Here is an 18,394-nt window from a genome sequence, read left to right on the forward strand (position 1 = left end):
GCGCCAGCCTCCTCATGCTCTCTCAGGGAGAGCATGTTTCAAAATTCAAGCTGTTCTTTTGAGACATGTTAAACCTTGTCACATTGTTTAATGCATCCAGCGGGGCATCACAACAAAATTAGGGATAATAATGTGTTCATTCCACGACTGTATATATCGGTATCGGTTGATATCGGAATTAAGAGTTTGACAATATAGGGGATATCGGCAAAAAAGCCACTATCGGATGTATTTGGTGAGAAAATAATGCTTATTTTTATTGTCTTTCTCAGATGACATCAGTCACGAGTCGCCCGAACCTTCTCGAAGCGACGTGAACTCCTCCCCTCGGTGCCGCAGTTCCCTCCTCCTGCTTACCACCGCCTTCATGCTCCTGGCTGCCATCGTGTCCTCATAGCGCCTCACGCTGAGGAACGGACTGTCCTGATCGGACCACAGGCTGCAAAAGGAGCACTTTTTTTTTTTTTTTTATAGAATTAAAAAAATAATTAAGGACTGACTCTTTCTCTCGGTGAAAGCGGAAAAGGTCCTCGGGGAGTAATCACGGGTCCTTTTTTGGCGGATGCTGAAGAGCCACAGCGACGGATGGAGAGTCTCGTACGACTTAATTATTAGACTTGACACACACATGGGTGTGTTGGCTGCAGGATTCCTCGACGTTTACAGACATTTCTTTTTTTTTTTTTGAGTCTTGCGATATAAGAGGTCATCACATCTCATGTCGGGAGATCTGGCAGGAAGTGCTTGCCTCTCAGGTGACAACGGCGTCGGATTCGGTTGGACTGCCAGGGACCCTCGTTTCGAATTTATTGTAACATTTAAAGAAGCACTCAACGGATTTATTGATGTTGTATTCTTTTTTTTTTGTACTTCAAGTGTAGCAGCCAACATGGGTGTACAGCAAGATACTTCAATGACACTTTTTCTTGGTGTTTTTTTGGGGCTTTTTTCGGTCGCAGCAACATGTTTTTATTTATTACCTTGTGCTAAAAAGCAATAAACACACACATGCACAGTAATAACACATTCAAAAACAATCATTCAAGAATGCTTTGTTAGTCGGTGAACGTTTGAAGCTAAATGTTTTGGTTATTGTTTAAAAAAAATATATAATAAAAAAAAAAAGAGAGTTCAGGAATGAAGAAAAAAAACGATTCTGATGTGTTATCAGGGTATAGAAAAATAGCGAAAGATGTGTTTTAAACGTGTTATTGATAAATGTCACAGTTACAGTTTTGTCCTGCGTTATTCCTTTTTTTGTTTTTTTGTTGCCATAAGACAATTGTTGTAAATAGCGACGCGTTTCCTGAGAGGAGTTCAGGGAACTTAAATGAGGTCCACATGTACAAAGAGTTGAAAGAGCACAACATGACTTGTATGGACAATTGTATCAAGAGGCACATTTTTCCTTGATGAGTGGCTTGAAAACGTCACGTCCTCAAACAATCTATTTTAGTAGAATTTGACGTGTAAGAACAGTGCAAAGGGGGGGGGGGGGTTCAGAGTTGTGTCCCCTCGAATAATGTGTGGCGTCCAAAAGCGTTCAATTGCCATGATAAGATTGAGTTGCTTTGCAAAAATGAACGGGCAAAATATTCCAGTCAGAACTGAACTGCAATGACATGCATCCATCCATCCATTTTCTACCGGTTGTCCCTTTTGGGGTGGCGGGGGGTGCTGGAGCCTATCTCAGCTGCATCCAGGCGGAATACGGGTTACACCCTGGACAAGTAGCCACCTCATGGGCCTGCGATGAGGTGGCGACCTGAGTGGGTCCTCACAAAGTCGGAATGACATGTATGTGTGTGTTCTTGTATTTGTACACTTCTTGAGATATAAATAAGGAAAAGCACCTTCCATATAAGGCAGGGGTCACCAACCTTTTTGAAACCAAGAGCTACTTCTTGGGTACTGATTAATGCGAAGGGCTACCAGTTTGATACACACTTCAATAAATTGGCAGAAATAGCCAATTTGCTCAATTTACTTTTAACTCTATGTTATTATTAATAATTAATGATATTTATATTTGTGGAAACACTGATCATCTTAATGATTTCTCACAATAAATATATATTTTTGAGTACATGTTTTAAATAGGTTAAAATCCAATCTGCACTTTGTTAGAATATGTAACAAATTGGACCAAGTTATATGTCTAACAAAGACAAATCATTATTTCTTCTAGATTTTCCAGAACAAACATTTTTAAAGAAATTCAAAAGACTTTGAAATGAAATTTTTGGCCTTAGAGTGTGAATGCTGTCTGTCTATCTGTGTTGGGCCTGCAATGAGGTAGCGACTTGTCCAGGGTGTACACCGCCTTCCGCCCAATTGTAGCTGAGATAGGCACCAGCGCCCCCCGCGACTCCAAAAGGAATAAGCGGCAGAAAATGAATGGATGGATACAGATTTTCTAAATTTGACAGAATATTTTTTGGAATTTTAATCACAATAAGTTTGAAGAAATATTTCACAAATATTTTTCGTTGAAAAAACAGAAGCTAAAATGAAGAATTAATTTAAAATGTATTTATGATTCTTTACAATAAAAAAAATAAAAGTACATGAACATTGATTTAAATTGTCAGGAAAGAAGAGGAAGGAATTTAAAACGTAAAAAGGAATATGTGTTTGAAAATCCTAAAATCATTTTTAAGGTTGTATTTTTTTCTCTTAAAATTGTCTTTCTGAAAGTTATAAGAAGCAAAGTAAAAAAATACATGAATTTATTTAAACAAGTGAAGACCAAGTCTTAAAAATATTTTCTTGGATTTTCAAATTCTATTTGAGTTTTGTCTCTCTTAGAATTAAAAATGTCAAGCAAAGCGAGACCAGCTTGCTAGTAAATAAATAAAATATAAAAAATAGAGGCAGCTCACTGGTAAGTGCTGCTATTTGAGCTATTTTTAGAACAGGCCAGCGGGCGACTCATCTGGTCCTTACGGGCTACCTGGTGGGCACCGCCTTGGTGACCCCTGATATAAGGTGAACAAGTTAGGACCGAAATCCATTGCATCTAATAGGCGGGGTTACATCCATGGCGACTTGGGTGGGTCCACACAAAGTAGGCAAGACATGTATGTGTGTGTGTGTGTGTGTTTTCTTGTATTTCACAATTCTTGAGACATCAATAAGGAAAAGTACCTTCAATATGAGGTGAACAAGTTAGGACCGAAAACTATTGCATCCAATAGGCGGCATACACCCTGTACACGTCGCCACCTCATGGCCCTGCGATGAGATGGCAACTTGGGTGGGTCCTCACAAAGTAGGCATGACATGTATGTGTGTGTGGGTGTGTGTTCTTGTATTTGTATACTTCTTGAGACATCAGTAAGGAAAAGTGCCTTCCACATGAGGTGAACAAGTTAGGACCGAAAACCATTGCATCTAATTCTAATGGGCGGGGGTACACCCTTTACAAGTCGCCACTTCATGGCCCTGCGATGAGGTGGCAACTTGGGTGGGTCCACACAAAGTAGGCATGACATGTATGTGTGTGTTCTTGTATTTGTATACTTCTTGAGACATCAGTAAGGAAAAGTGCCTTCCACATGAGGTGAACAAGTTAGGACCGAAAACCATTGCATCCAATTCTAATGGGCGGGGGTACACCCTTTACAAGTCGCCACTTCATGGCCCTGCGATGAGGTGGCAACTTGGGTGGGTCCACACAAAGTAGGAAAGACATGTATGTGTGTGTGTGTGTGTGTGTGTTCTTGTATTTGTAAAATTCTTGAGACATCAATAATGAAAATACCTTCCGTATGAGGTGAACAAGTTAGGACCGAAAACCATTGCAACTAATAGGCGGGGGTACACCCTGTACAAGTCGCCACCTCATGTTCCTACGATCAATCAATCAATCAATGTTTATTTATATAGCCCCAAATCACAAATGTCTCAAAGGACTGCACAAATCATTACGACTACAACATCCTCGGAAGAACCCACAAAAGGGCAAGGAAAACTCACACCCAGTGGGCAGGGAGAATTCACATCCAGTGGGACGCCAGTGACAATGCTGACTATGAGAAACCTTGGAGAGGACCTCAGATGTGGGCAACCCCCCCCCCCCCCCCCCCCCCCCCCTCTAGGGGACCGAAAGCAATGGATGTCGAGCGGGTCTAACATGATACTGTGAAAGTTCAATCCATAGTGGCTCCAACACAGCCGCGAGAGTTCAGTTCAAGCGGATCCAAGACAGCAGCGAGAGTCCCGTCCACAGGAAACCATCTCAAGCGGATCAGCAGCGTAGAGATGTCCCCAACCGATACAGGCGAGCGGTCCATCCTGGGTCCCGACGAGCGGTCCATCCTGGGTCTCGACGAGCAGTCCATCCTGGGTCTCGACTCTGGACAGCCAGTACTTCATCCATGGTCATCGGACCGGACCCCCTTCACAAGGGAGGGGGGGACATAGGAGAAAGAAAAGAAGCGGCAGATCAACTGGTCTAAAAAGGAGGTCTACTTAAAGGCTAAAGTATACAGATGAGTTTTAAGGTGAGACTTAAATGCTTCTACTGAGGTAGCATCTCGAACTGTTACCGGGAGGGCATTTCCAGAGTACTGGAGCCCGAACGGAAAACGCTCTATAGCGCGCAGACTTTTTTTAGGCTCTAGGATCACTAATAAGCCGGAGTCTTTTGAACGCAGATTTCTTGCCGGGACATATGGTACAATACAATCAGCAAGATAGGCTGGAGCTAGACCGTGTAGTATTTTATACGTAAGTAGTAAAACCTTAAAGTCACATCTTAAGTGCACAGGAAGCCAGTGCAGGTGAGCCAGTACAGGCGGAATATGATCAAACTTTCTTGTTCTTGAGGTGGAGACTTGGGTGGGTCCACCCAAAGTAAGCAAGACATGTATGTGTGTGTGTTCTTGTATTTGTACACTTCTTGAGACATCAATGAGGAAAAGTAAATTCGCTATGAGGTGAACAAGTTAGGACCGAAAACTATTTCATCTAATAGGCGGGGGTACACCCTGTGCAAGTCACCACCTCATGGCCTACGATGAGGTGGTGACTTTTACAGGTGTACCCCGCCTTCCGCCCGAATGCAGCTGAGATAGGCTCCAGCACCCCTCGCAACCCCAAAAGCGACAATCGGTAGAAAATGGATGGATGGATGGATGTCATTCCAGTTTTGACTGGAATATTTTGCCCTTTCAATTTTTGCAACGCAACTCAAGCTTAGTCTGGTTAGACCAGGGGTCGGCAACAAAAAAAAATGTCGAAAAAGCCATATTGACCTAAAGTACAATAATCAAATCTGTCTGGAGGCGCAAAAAAATGAAAAGCCGTATATAAAGTCATGGTCAGAAGTTGACATACACTTGTAAAGAACATAATGTCATGGCTGTCTTGAGTTTCCAATAATTTCTCCAACTCTTATTTTTTGTGATTGGACCACAAAAAACATTCATGAAGTTTGGTTCTTTTATCAATTTGTTATGGGTCTACTGAAAATGTGAGCAAATCTGTTGGGTCAAAAGTATACATACAGCAATATTAATATTGGCTTTTAACTTCATGTGAGTTATTATTACCTTAAGGCTCGTCTAAACTTTGCTGCTGATCACATGGAGAGAGATAAGACCTTCTGGGGGAAAGTTCTGTGTTCAGATTAAACCAAAAATGGCGCTGTTTGGCCACAATACTCAGCAATATGTTTAGAAGAGAAAAGGTAAGGCCTTTAGTCATAGGAACACCATACCTACCGTCAAGCATGGTGGTGGTAGTCTTATGCTCTGGGCCTGTTTTGCTGCCAATGGAACTGGTGCTTTACAGAGAGTAAATGGTACAATGAAAAACCTCAAATTTTAGGACAACCTAAAATCATCAGCCTTGAGGTTGGGCCTTGGGCACAGTTGGGTGTTCCAACAGGACACCTGTGTTGGATCCATTATGGATTGAACTTTCACAGTATCATGTTAGACCCGCTCGACATCCGTTGCTTTCCTCCTCTCCAAGGTTCTCATAGTCATCATTGTCACCGACGTCCCACTGGGTGTGAGTTTTCCTTGCCCTTATGTGGGCCTACCGAGGATGTCGTAGTGGGTTGTGTTGTGGTTTGTGCAGCCCTTTGAGACACTAGTGATTTAGGGCTATATAAGTAAACATTGATTGATTGATTGATTGACAATGACCCCAATCACACATCAAATGTGGTAAAGGAATGGCTAAATCAGGCTAGAATTAAGGTTTTAGAATGGACTTCCCAAGGTCCTGGACAATGCTGAAGAAACAAATCCATGTCAGAAAACCAACACATTTAGCTGAACTGCACCAATTTTGTCAAGAGGAGTGGTCAAAAATTCAAGCAGAAGCTTGTGGATGGCGACCAAAAGCGCCTTATTGCAGTGAAACTTGCCAAGGGACATCTAACCAAATATTTACATGTATTTTTCTGACCCAGCAGATATGGTCACATTTTTAGTAGACCCATAATAAATTCATAAAATAACCAATCTTTATTAATGTTTTTTTGTGACCAACAAGTATGTGCGCCAATCATTTAATCACAAAAAAAAAAAAGATTTGTAGAAATGATTGGAAACTCAAGACAGCCATGACATTATGTTCTTTACAAGTGTCTGTAAACTTTTGACCACGACTGTAAGTCTCATAATGAAGGCATCAAATGATGAAAGTGTCTATATTAGCTATAATAGCCTACTATCAAAACGACTATGTGTCGCAAGTTGAAGCAAATCTTCATTGACAGAAATGTTGAAATGTAAGATTTATTCTACACATTTTTACAACATTAGAAACCATTAGTAAATCAGAGGCTACTCAGAAGGTGAGATAACTCCTGGAAATTACTGGCATTTAATTACAAAAGGTATAGATGTGTGTGTCCAAGTTAAAGAAAGCGGCAGGCTGTCTTCTTTTAATAGATTTATTACAATTTTTGGCAAGCTAGGTAATGTTTGCTGTGGTCTGGAACAACGTGGCACACAAACAACAATCTGAAATACAGCCAATAATACATACAGAAAATGTGTCATTAGACATGCACAACTATCCATCCATTTTCTACCGCTTATTCCCTTTTGGGTTGCGGGGGGCGCTGGCGCCTATCTCAGCTACAATCGGGCGGAAGGCGGGGTACACCCTGGACAAGTCGCCACCTCATCGCAGGGCCAACACAGATAGACAGACAACATTCACACTCACATTCACACACTAGGGCCAATTTAGTGTTGCCAATCAACCTATCCCCAGGTGCATGTCTTTGGAAGTGGGAGGAAGCCGGAGTACCCGGAGGGAACCCACGCATTCACGGGGAGAACATGCAAACTCCACACAGAAAGCATGCACAACAAAATATATTCAAAGAGGATCAAAGTAAAGGATATTAAATGAGCTCCAATATACCTACAAATGAGGCATAATGATGCAATATATACATACAGCTAGCCTAAATAGCATGTTAGCACTCCAAAATGTCAATAACTTTAACAAAGCTCACCTTGATGCATTCACGCACAGTATAAAATGTTTGGTGGACAAAATGAGACAAACAGTTGTGTCACAGTCCACACTATGGTGAGTTCATATTAGTAGGACAAAACGATGTTGACCAAACACTGTCCTCAGTGAAGCATACACACCAACATATTAAACAGTGGGCTTTCTAACGATTGGTAAGGTTTGTGTCATGTTTGTCCTCCGAAAAAAAAAACATACTAAAACAAACAAAAATATTCCCTCATCTTTTTTCACTTTTGGTCCTTTTTTAAAAATGCCCTCCAGTGACCCCCGTGTTAGATGGACGACATTAGTGAACAGACATTTTCAGATATTGCCACGGTTTCTTGGTTGGTTTACGGTCTAGACTTTGACTAAATATAACAACCTTTAGTTTCAAACCATTCCATTCTATCTGGTCGCTTTGTGTTCCTTGGACTTGATGTTTTAATACCTGATATTCTGTCACATAGCATCTAGATCACACACACAGGTACACTATGCAATGACTAGCTCAACATTCCATCAGTTTGCTACGTTTGCGGCTTGGCATTGTTGGCGAGACCCCAGGATGCAGAGACAGAAAGGTGAGGTGCAGGTAAAAAGCACTTTTTTGGGTAAAAACAAGGAGGCAGCACCAAACAATAATACAGTGCTGTCCTACTGACATAGTTGGCTTACAAGGCTTTATGATTAGCAACCAGGGACAGGTGTGTCTCCTGATTGCCAATCAAGGTGCGAGGGCCAGCGTTAAGACCAAACGATAAGTTTTGGTAAACAAAAATAAGAGCGCTGGACAGGAAATAACACCAAAAAAATGCAGGAAAGTCAAGACAGTCATGATCAATAAGTCAGCAATCACCACTCTGATTCTGGAGGAAATTTCCTGCACAAAAATAGTTCTTCCCAACACAATTTTTACTTTATTAAATTAAATAAAACAGTAAAATTATGCATAATTTTTCTTTTACTTCACATGTGTGTGCCGCTTTGTGTCTGGGTAAAATCCCAATTAAAAAATATCTGTTTTCAGTCAAATGTGAAAAACTTTAATAGGTATAACTTCTTCAACCAGGTATTGGGTTTCTCTTCAATCTAAATGCTTCTCCACAACAATGTCTGCTCATTCTTATTCCCAGCCACAAACATCCATCTGGGAATTTTTTTGGAGGACGTTGGTGACCTCACCCGTATCAAAAAAACCCTTGGCTTTGAATTAAAACAAGACGTGAGTCTTTTGAACTTAGACTTAGACTTAGACTTCCTTTTTATTGTCATTCAAATTTGAACTTTACAGCACAGATAAGAACAAAACTTCATTACATAAGCTCATGGTAATGCAGGGGGAAAAAGCAATAAGGTGCATATATAAATAAATAAATATATATAAATAATATATAAATATATGTATGAACATGTAGATCATCATAGTTTAGAATTATTGCAAAGCATTTCTGGAAATATTTAATGTTTTTATACGATTTTTATCAACTGGTCAAAAACTGCAGTAGAAAGGAAAGGCCTACGGGTGACCTAATGAGCTGAAAGGACGCTTGAGGTTGTCAAACTGTGTCGATCTAACCTTTACTGGTATGTTCGACAGAGAAAAATACGAGCGTGAATACAAATGCGACGGCTCCAGGTGACGGCAGTGTGAGCGATTCAGATGTTATTAGACACATTTACTAATAATTCTGGAAAATCCCTTATCTGCTTATTGTGTTTATAATTGTGTTTTAGTGAGATTATAAAGTCATACCTGAAAGTCGGAGGGCTGCAGTGAACGCCAGTGTCTCTCAGAGAAGCCAATGGAGGATCCAAGATCACAGCTGCCTTTTTGACAGCTACAGGAGGGGGTCGCATAATCCACTCAAGTTTCCGACTTTATATCAAAATTTTCTCATCCCAAAACTTGCTGGTTGACGTAAAGAAACAAGATCGCTTGACCGCTCTGTGTTAAAGCTTCACAACAAACAAAGAAACACCGGCTGTGTTTCGGTGCTAAAGGCAGCTGCAATCCACCGCTTTCCACCAACAGCGTTCTTCTTTGACGTCTCCATTATTAATTGAAAACATTGCAAAAGATTCAGCAACACAGATGTCCAAATTTACTGTGTAATCATGTGACGAAAGGAGACGACTTTTAGCTGCGAGTGGTGCTGGGCTAATATGTCCGACCAAACCAATAACGTCACAAACACGGGTTATCATACGCGTTATCATTCCGCGACATTTTCAACAGGAAATTCCGCGGGAAATTTAAAATTGTAATTTAGTAAACTAAAAAGGCCGTATTGGCATGTGTTGCAATGTTAATATTTCATCATTGATATATAAACTATCAGACTGCGTGGTCGCTAGTAGTGGGTTTCAGTAGGCCTTTAATTTTATGCTCCGCGTCTCTGGAAATGCGTAGAAATTGGGCTTGGCCTCAACTGGCTTGATGCCGAGCTCACGCATGATGATTGGATGATCCGTCTGAGTCCCTTTTTGATTGATAGCAAAACGAGCAAATCAGCCATCTTGAAGTATAAACCACTGCCAGAGCAATTTTTAAGCTGAATTCCGTAGTTCTGAGTTGTTACGGAGAATTTTACAATTTTAAGTGACACGTTGTGTGTAATATCTTGCATTCCTTATATCCTTGTAGCCATTATTGGAGACTTGGGTGTCATGTGCTGGTGTCCCGATACTTTTGTCCATACAGCGTCACTAAGGCTTCAGTGCACTTGGCTACCTGCAAAGCCGGAAAAATGGAGAAGAAAGAACGATCGAAAGAGATAGAGGTGTGTTCTAGAAGCTTAAGATTAATGCCTTTTTTCTTTGTCTTTCTACTTTGTGCCTAACATAAAGGGGCCAATTAATTTACTGCCAATCTCACTTACCTTCAGGATACAAAATACACACCTGTTGTCCCTAGATGCCGTCTTTGTTTTGTCTTTGACACACTCAAAAAGGATTTTTTTTCCGTCAAAAAGTTTGTATATTTTCTGTCAGAAAGTCGGGAATTTTTCTGTCCAAAAGTTAGGGATTTTTTTTTTTAATTCAGGATTTTTCAAGTAAAAGAGTCAGGGTTATTTTCTGTCAAAATTGGGATTTTTTTTCAGTTAAAAGTCGTATTTATTTTATTTTTTTAAATAGGGAGTGTTTCTGTCAAAAATCTGGATATTTTCTGTCAAAAAACCAGATTTTTTTCTGTCAAGAAACAGGATTTTTTTTCTTTCACCCCCCATTTTTTTTTTTTTTAATCCAAAAAAAAATTGAGATTTTTTTTCCGTCAAAAAAATCAAGATTTTTTTCTGTCAAAAAATCGAGATTTTATCCGTCAAAAATTCTGGATTTTTTTCTGTCAAAAAGTCTGGATTTTTTCTCCCATCAAAAAGTTGGATTTTTAATGTTAAAAAGTTGGGGATATTTTTTTGTCAGACAGTCACAATTTTTTGTGTCACAAATTCGGGATATTTTTCTTTTTGGTCAAAAAATAAGATTTTTTTCTGTCAAAAAGTTAGGTTTATTTCTGTAAATAAATTCTATATATTTTTTCAAATCAGAAAATCTGGATTTTTTTTTTTTTTGGTCAAAAAATTTAAATTTTTTTTCTGTGAAAAAGTTAAGTTTTTTTCTGTCAAAAAATTCTAGATTTTTTTTTCCCATCAGAAAATCTGGATTTTTTGGGTCAAAAAGTCAAAAATTATTTCTGTCGAAAAGTCTGTTTTTTTTTTTCGTCAATTATTTTTTTTTTCTGTCAAAAAATCTGGATTTTTTTTCTGTCCTAAAATTGATTTTTTTTTTCCCTGTCAAAATGTCTGGATTTTTTCTGTCCAAAAAATGGGGATTTTTTTCAGTCCATAAAATGGGGTTATTTCTGTCAAAAAGTCTGGATTTTTTTCAGTCAAAAAGCTTGGATTTTTTCTGTCAAAATGTTTGAATTTTTTCCGTCCAAAAATCTGTATTTTTTTTTACTGTCAAATAGTTAAGATTTTTTTGTGTCAAAAACTCTGGATTTTTTCTGTCAAAAAGTCTGATTTTTTTTCCCTGTCAAAAAATCAGATTTTTTTTTCTGTCATTAAATCAAGATTTTTTTCTGTTAAAAAAACTGGGATTTTTTTCTGTCAGAAAAATTGGCATTTTTTATGTCAAAAAGTCAGAATTTTTTTCCTGGTCAAAAAATCTGTATTTTTTTTTTTTCTGTCCAAAAGTCTGTATTTTTTCTGTCAAAAAGTCTGGATTTTTTTGGTCAAAAAGTCTGAATTGTTTTCCCTGTCAAAAAATCAGGATTTTTTTTTCTGTCATAAATTTGAGATTTTTACTGTCAAAAAACTGGGATTTTTCTCTGTCAAAAAAATTGGCATTTTTTATGTCAAAAAGTCAGAATTTTTTTCCTGGTCAAAAAATCTGAATTTTTTTCCTGGTCAAAAAATCTGTATTTTTTTTTCCTGTCCAAAAGTCTGTATTTTTTCTGTCAAAAAGTCAGGATTTTTTTATGTCAAAATGTTAGAATGTTTTCCGTCCAAAAATCGGGATTTTTTTTTCTGTCAAATAGTTGGGATTTTTTGTGTCAAAAACTCTGAATTTTTTCCGTCAAAAAGTCTGAATTGTTTTCCCTGTCAAAAAGTCTGGATTTTTTTTCTGTCATAAATTTGAGATTTTTACTGTCAAAAAACTGGGATTTTTCTCTGTCAAAACAATTGGCATTTTTTTCCCTGTCAAAAAATCTGCATTTTTTTTTCTGTCCAGAAGTCTGAATTTTTTCTGTCAAAAAGTTGTTGTTTTTTTCTAAGTGTTAAAAAGAGTGCTACTACACTAAAATCACAAGTTACTATTTTATCATGTGAGTATTTGTTCTTATACCTCTCAGGACCATATTTACTACATAACTCAACGTGGGTGCTAAAAAAAAAAAAAAAAGTTGTCATGTTCCACGCACGTTTTTAGACTTGATGTGTTGCACATTCATGAACTTCATCACATTGCATGACCTCACTTAACTCTGTGAGTATGTTTTTTTTGTCAGCTCCTATCCCCGCATCTCTGGGTGGAGGAATATTCCTTTTTAATCTGGAACAATTGTCTTTGTTTTGCCATGCAAATGTGGAAAAATACGTCATCAATCCTGCTTGACCCCGTGACTCAAACAAGCAGTTTCCTAAACACTGCGCACCCAACAATGAGTCTGTTGTAACATTTGTCAGATGCTTTGTTCGTCCTTCTTGAAGGGGCGAATTGGTTGGAAAATAATGTTCGAAACCTGTTTCGTTTTACGTGACGCATAGAAACCGTTACACCCCCGAGACGGTGGATTTGTACAAACGTGGAGCCGAGTGATTGTCTTACACGCACAAATCCGACAACAGGGCCTCAATGAAGACCAGATGGATTGTTTTAAGAACTGCCAAATCCGCGTCTTTTTAGAAAGACACCCTGGTTCATGCAGGTGCTGCGTGTTTATTAATCATCACCGCCAACCGTGTGGGAGCTCGCTGTGATCGCCATGTCAGCAAAAAAAAAAAGAGACGCATCTCAATTTGACTTCGAGGTCATTGAGTTCCACGTTTGCAGAATCACTTTCTACCAAGGTGTGCTTTTTGTCTGTGGAGAGTTACCCAAAGTGCACATTTTGTTTGGACATTGTAGTCAGTGTACTGTACATCTCCTGCTCAATCCGCCGGGAGATTTTGTTTTCTACAAAAAAAAAAAAAAGTACACTTTTCTTTGTATATTCATGTGTTGGAGAAAATATATCTAACAAAAACAATTATGAAAAAAAAATAGTAATAAATATTTCTTGGTCATTGTAACGTTGATGTGTGATTTACTGGATGCAAACTTGGTGGTCATGTGATATGCTATCACACAGGAAGTGAGTCAGGGTTGCCAAATGAAAAAAAAAGGTAACATTTTATAGTATATAACATATTTTCCGGACTATAAGGCACATTTTTTCTCTCAAAACTCAACAGTGCGCCTTTTAACGCAGTGCGCCTAATGTATGGAGTAATTCTGGTTTTGCTTACCGACCTCGAAGCAATTTCATTTCGTGTAATGATAAGTGTGACCAGTAGATAGCAGTCAAACATAGGAGGTATGTGTAGACTAATGTATTCTCGATTTGCAATTTTACAAACCCCGTTTCCATATGAGTTGGGAAATGGTGTAAGATGTAAATATAAATGGAATACAATGATTTACAAATCCTTTTCAACCCATATTCAGTTGAATGCACTACAAAGACAACATATTTGATGTTCAAACTCATACACTTTTTTTATTTTTTTTTAAATAATTAACTTTGAATTCCATGGCTTCAACACGTGACAAAGTAGTTGGGAAAGGCCATGTTCACCACTGTGTTACATCACCTTTTCTTTTAACAACACTCAATAAACGTTTGGGAACTGAGGAAACTAATTGTTGAAGCTTTGAAAGTGGAATTCTTTCCCATTCTTGTTTTATGTAGAGTTTAGTCGTTCAACAGTCCGGGGTCTCCGCTGTCGTATTTTAAACTTCATAATGCACCACACATTTTCGATGGGAGACAGGTCTGGACTGCAGGCGGGCCAGGAAAGTATACCTCTCAGGACCACGCTGTTGTAACATTTGTCTTGCTGAAATAAGCAGGGGCGTCCATGATAACGTTACTTGGATGGCAACATATGTTGCTCCAAAACCTGTATGGACCTTTCAGCATTAATGGTGCCTTCACAGATGTGTAAGTTACCCATGCCTTGGGCACTAATACACCCCCATACCATCACAGATGCTGGCTTTTGAACTTGGCGCCTATAACAATCCGAATGGTTATTTTCCTCTTTGTTCTGGAGGACACCACATCCGCCGTTTCCAAATATAATTTGAAATGTGGACTCGTCAGACCACAAAACACCATTCCACTTTGCATCAGTCCATCTTAGATGAGCTCGGGCCCAGCCAAGCCGGCGGTGTTTTAGGATATTGTTGATCAATGGGTTTGGCTTTGCATAGCAGAGTTTTAACTTGCACTTACAGATGTAGCAACCAACTGTAGTTACTGACAGTGGTTTTATGAAGTGTTCCTGACCCCATGAGGTGATATCCTTTACACACTGATGTCGGTTTTTGATGCAGTACCGCCTGAGGGATCAAAGGCCCGTAATATCATCGCTTACGTGCAGTGATTTCTCCAGATTCTCTGAACCTTTTGATGATTTTACGGACCGTAGATGGTAAAATCCCTAAATTCCTTGCAATAGCTCGTTGAGAAATGTTGTTCTAAAACTGTTCGACAATTTGCTTACAAAGTGGTGACCCTCGCCCCATCCTTGTTTGTGAATTACTTAGCTTTTCATGGAAGCTACTTTTATACCCAATCATGGCACCCACCTGTTCCCAATTAGCCTGCACACCTGTGGGATGTTCCATATAAGTGTTTGATGAGCATTCCTCAACTTTATTGCCACCTTTCCCAACTTTTTTGTCACATGTTGCTGGCATCAAATTCTAAAGTTAATGATTATTTCCAAAAAAAAAATGTTTATCAGTTTGAACATCAAATATGTTGTCTTTGTAGCATATTCAACTGAATATGGGTTGAAAATGATTTGCAAATCATTGTATTCCGTTTATATTTACATCTAACACAATTTCCCAACTCATATGGAAACTGGGTTCGTATTTGGTGTAATGATGAGTGTGACCAGTTGGTGGCCGTCAAACATAAGAGCTATGTGTAGACTGCACTATGATGGCAGTATGACTAAAGTAAACAACGCCAACATTTTATATGTTCCATTGAAAATATAGAACATTACACACAGTGCTAAAAAATCCATTAAAATGTTTTAGTACGACTTTGGTAAGCTATGAAGCCGCACCGCTTGATTTGCTTCAAAATACGAGTATTATTATGGTGTTTAGATAAGGTAAGACATATTATCTGCAGTTTTGTTTCGCTATATTATGCAAAAGCAACTTTTCTTACCTTCTGGTACCTGCTGGTACTGGAAATCTCTAATAACTAAAGTTACTTGGGTGAATAATGTAAAGTCACTACATCGTTATGTTTTAGCGCTTTCATGGCGAGTTTGCTGACAGATATAAGTAAGAACTTTACGCTATTTTATATTAGAAAAATGGCATCAGCAAAGGATGAAGAAGATAGAGAAAAAGAAGAAACGTATCGACTATGGGGTCGGCACGGACTACCAAGGCGGAATCGCACACATTTTCAGGACTTATGCAGATCCCAAATACAGATCAGCAGGTACCAGAATGTAAGAAAAGTTGCTTTTACATAATATTGCGAAACAAAACGCAAGGTAATATGTCTGCTAACAGGTGCCATTTTGTGGTCCTTATACACACACCATAATAATACTGGTATGTTTAATATGCCGACAATCCATCAAGCGGTGCGGTTTATAGCTTACCAAAGTCGTACTAAAAATATTTTGACAGATTTTCGAGCACCGTTTGTAATGTTCTATATTTTCAATAGAACATACAACATTTTGCTGTTGTTTACTTAAGTCATATTGCAGTCTACACATATCTCTTATGTGTGACTGCCATCTACTGGTCACACTTATCATTTCATAACACACCAAATAATAAGCTTCAAGGTCGGTAAGCACGATCAAAATTATAACGTACATTAAGCGCACCGGGTTAAAAGCTGTATACAAGTTTTATAATAAAAGGCAACACATGACGTTAGTGTCTATCCATCCATCCATCCATTTTCTACCGCTTGTCCTGTTCGGGGTAGCGGGGGATCTCTGGAGCCTATCTCAGCTGCATGGTGTACACCCTGGACAAGTCGCCACCTAATCGCAGGTAAGTGTCTATATTAACTATAATAGCCTACTATCAAAATGACTATGTGTGGCAGGCTGAATCAAATCTTTGTTGACAGAAATGTTGAAATTTTATATTTATTTTACACATTTCTACAACATTACAAAACTTTAAATTAGAGGCTACTCAGAAGGTGAGATGACTCCTGGAAATTAATGACTTTTAATGGCCAAATGTATAGATTTGTGTTGCTGTCTTCTTTTAATAGATTTATTACAATATTTGGCAAGCTAGGTAATGTTTGCTGTGGTCTGGAACAATATGGCACACAAACAACCATCTGAAATGCAGCCAATATTACATATGGATAATGTGTCATGAGACATGCAAAACTAAATTATATACAAATAGGATCAAAGTAAAGGATATTAAATGAGCTCAAATATAAATACAAATGAGGCATAATGACGCAATATGTACATACATCTAGCCTAGATAGCTTGTTATCATTGATTAGCTTGCAAATATGCCTGATTAGTACTCCAACAAGTCAATAACATCAACAAAGCTCACCTTTTGTGCATTCACGCACAGTATAAAACGTTTGGTGGACAAAACGAGACAAAGAAGGAATGGAAGATTTTACATGTAAACTAAACTGTTGCGTGACAGTCCACGCTACGGTGGGTTCAAGGACCGCGGAAATTAGTAGGACAAAACGATGTTTTATCAAAACAAATGTTTGTGTCATGTTTGTCCTCAAAAAAAAAAACATACTAAAACAAAGAAAATATTTTTCCATTTTCAATCCTTTTTTAAAAATGCTCCATGGAGCCGCGGGTTGCTGATCCCCGGTTTAGTGGCTAAACTAAACACAATCAAGCACATAAAGTCAACTTGTTTTTACATTCTAGTGTTACTTTGAAGGAATTAAGCAAACACTTGGAAACCCCGGACATGTGTTTGTTTTTTTCATCAGTTTGACCTTAAATATAATAATAACTCACCCTCACCTTTACAGAGTGGAAAAGCCTTCAGGCCTGTTCACCCTGAATTCTTTCCAATCATTTTGGGCTACATCCAGTATGAGTTTTATGTTGACACAAGGTGGATTGTGGGAACGTCTCGACTCCGACTTCCCACTGATAACCAGTCTGCGTGTTATCTGCGCACAACGAGCAGACACTTCCTGCTCCCTGTGCTGCAATCTTTCAATGATTGTTTTATAATAGTTCAACAAATTGGACATAAAATAGTTTTAGAGCAATTGTTTTACTTGAACAAGAAGATATTGAAATTGCCATTGCTGTGTTTTGATTAAGGACGCCACAACAACTTGTGCAAAGGCTGAAAGTCTAGCTGTGCTTTTATTTTCTTAACAGAAAAAAAAAAAAAAAAAAGAGTTCCTCTTTGTGTAAGGCAGCCCGAGTCCTTGGCGAGAAGGTCGTCGTGAGGAAACCTTGGAAAAACGTAAACAGCAAGAAGTGTGTCCGCTGTTGTTTGGTCTGAGAAGTGTCGACCGGTGAAGCAGCTGCCAAGGAACAGCCTCTGAAAGCCTTTTTTCTTTCAAATAGTCTGGATTTTTTCCGTCCAAAAATTGGCATTTTTTTTCTGTCAAAAAGTGTAGATTTTTTTTGCCAAATACTCTGGATTTTTTTCCGTCAAAAAGTCGGGATTTTTTTTCTGTCAAAAAGTCGGGATTTTTTTTTCTGTCAAAAATTCTGCATTTTTTATGTCAAAAAATCGGGATTTTTTTCTGTTAAAAAAAATGGGGATTTTTCAGTAAAAAAAGTCTGAGGATTTTTCCGTAAAAAAAAGTCTGGATTTTTGGGGTCAAAAAAATCTTTCAGTCAAAAAATCTTGATATTTTTTTCTGTCAAAAAGGCTTGATTCTTTCTGCCAAATATTCTGGATTTTTTCCGTCAAAAAGTCGGGATTTTTTTTCTGTCAAAAATTCTGCATTTTTTTCTGTCAAATAAATCGGGATTTTTTTCTGTTAAAAAAATTGGGATTTTTCAGTAAAAAAAAGACTGAGGATTTTTCTGTAAAAAAGTCTGGATTTTTTGGGTCAAAAAATCTGGATTTTTTTTTTAGTCCAAAAATCTTGATATTTTTTTTCTGTCAAAACGTCTGGATTTTT

The 18,394-nt window shown here is 38.3% G+C and overlaps 1 protein-coding gene across 2 annotated transcripts in view; it reads left to right on the plus strand.

The window, feature by feature from the left end:
* efna5a (ephrin-A5a) overlaps window positions 1–1,503 on the plus strand; it is a 169,020-nt gene extending 167,517 nt beyond the window's left edge. Inside the window, exon 5 of one of the 2 annotated variants that reach the window (XM_061876953.1) lies at window positions 273–1,502. In XM_061876953.1, the coding sequence (XP_061732937.1) occupies window positions 273–397 (125 nt within the window). In that variant the 3' untranslated portion in view covers window positions 398–1,502. Of the gene's footprint in view, window positions 1–272 lie in introns of both variants that reach the window. The other variant, XM_061876954.1, reaches the window with a different exon arrangement.
* The last annotated feature ends 16,891 nt before the right edge of the window (window positions 1,504–18,394 follow it).

The sequence above is a fragment of the Nerophis ophidion genome, linkage group LG17, assembly GCF_033978795.1.
Source record: "Nerophis ophidion isolate RoL-2023_Sa linkage group LG17, RoL_Noph_v1.0, whole genome shotgun sequence".
In the NCBI taxonomy this organism is placed as follows: domain Eukaryota; kingdom Metazoa; phylum Chordata; class Actinopteri; order Syngnathiformes; family Syngnathidae; genus Nerophis; species Nerophis ophidion.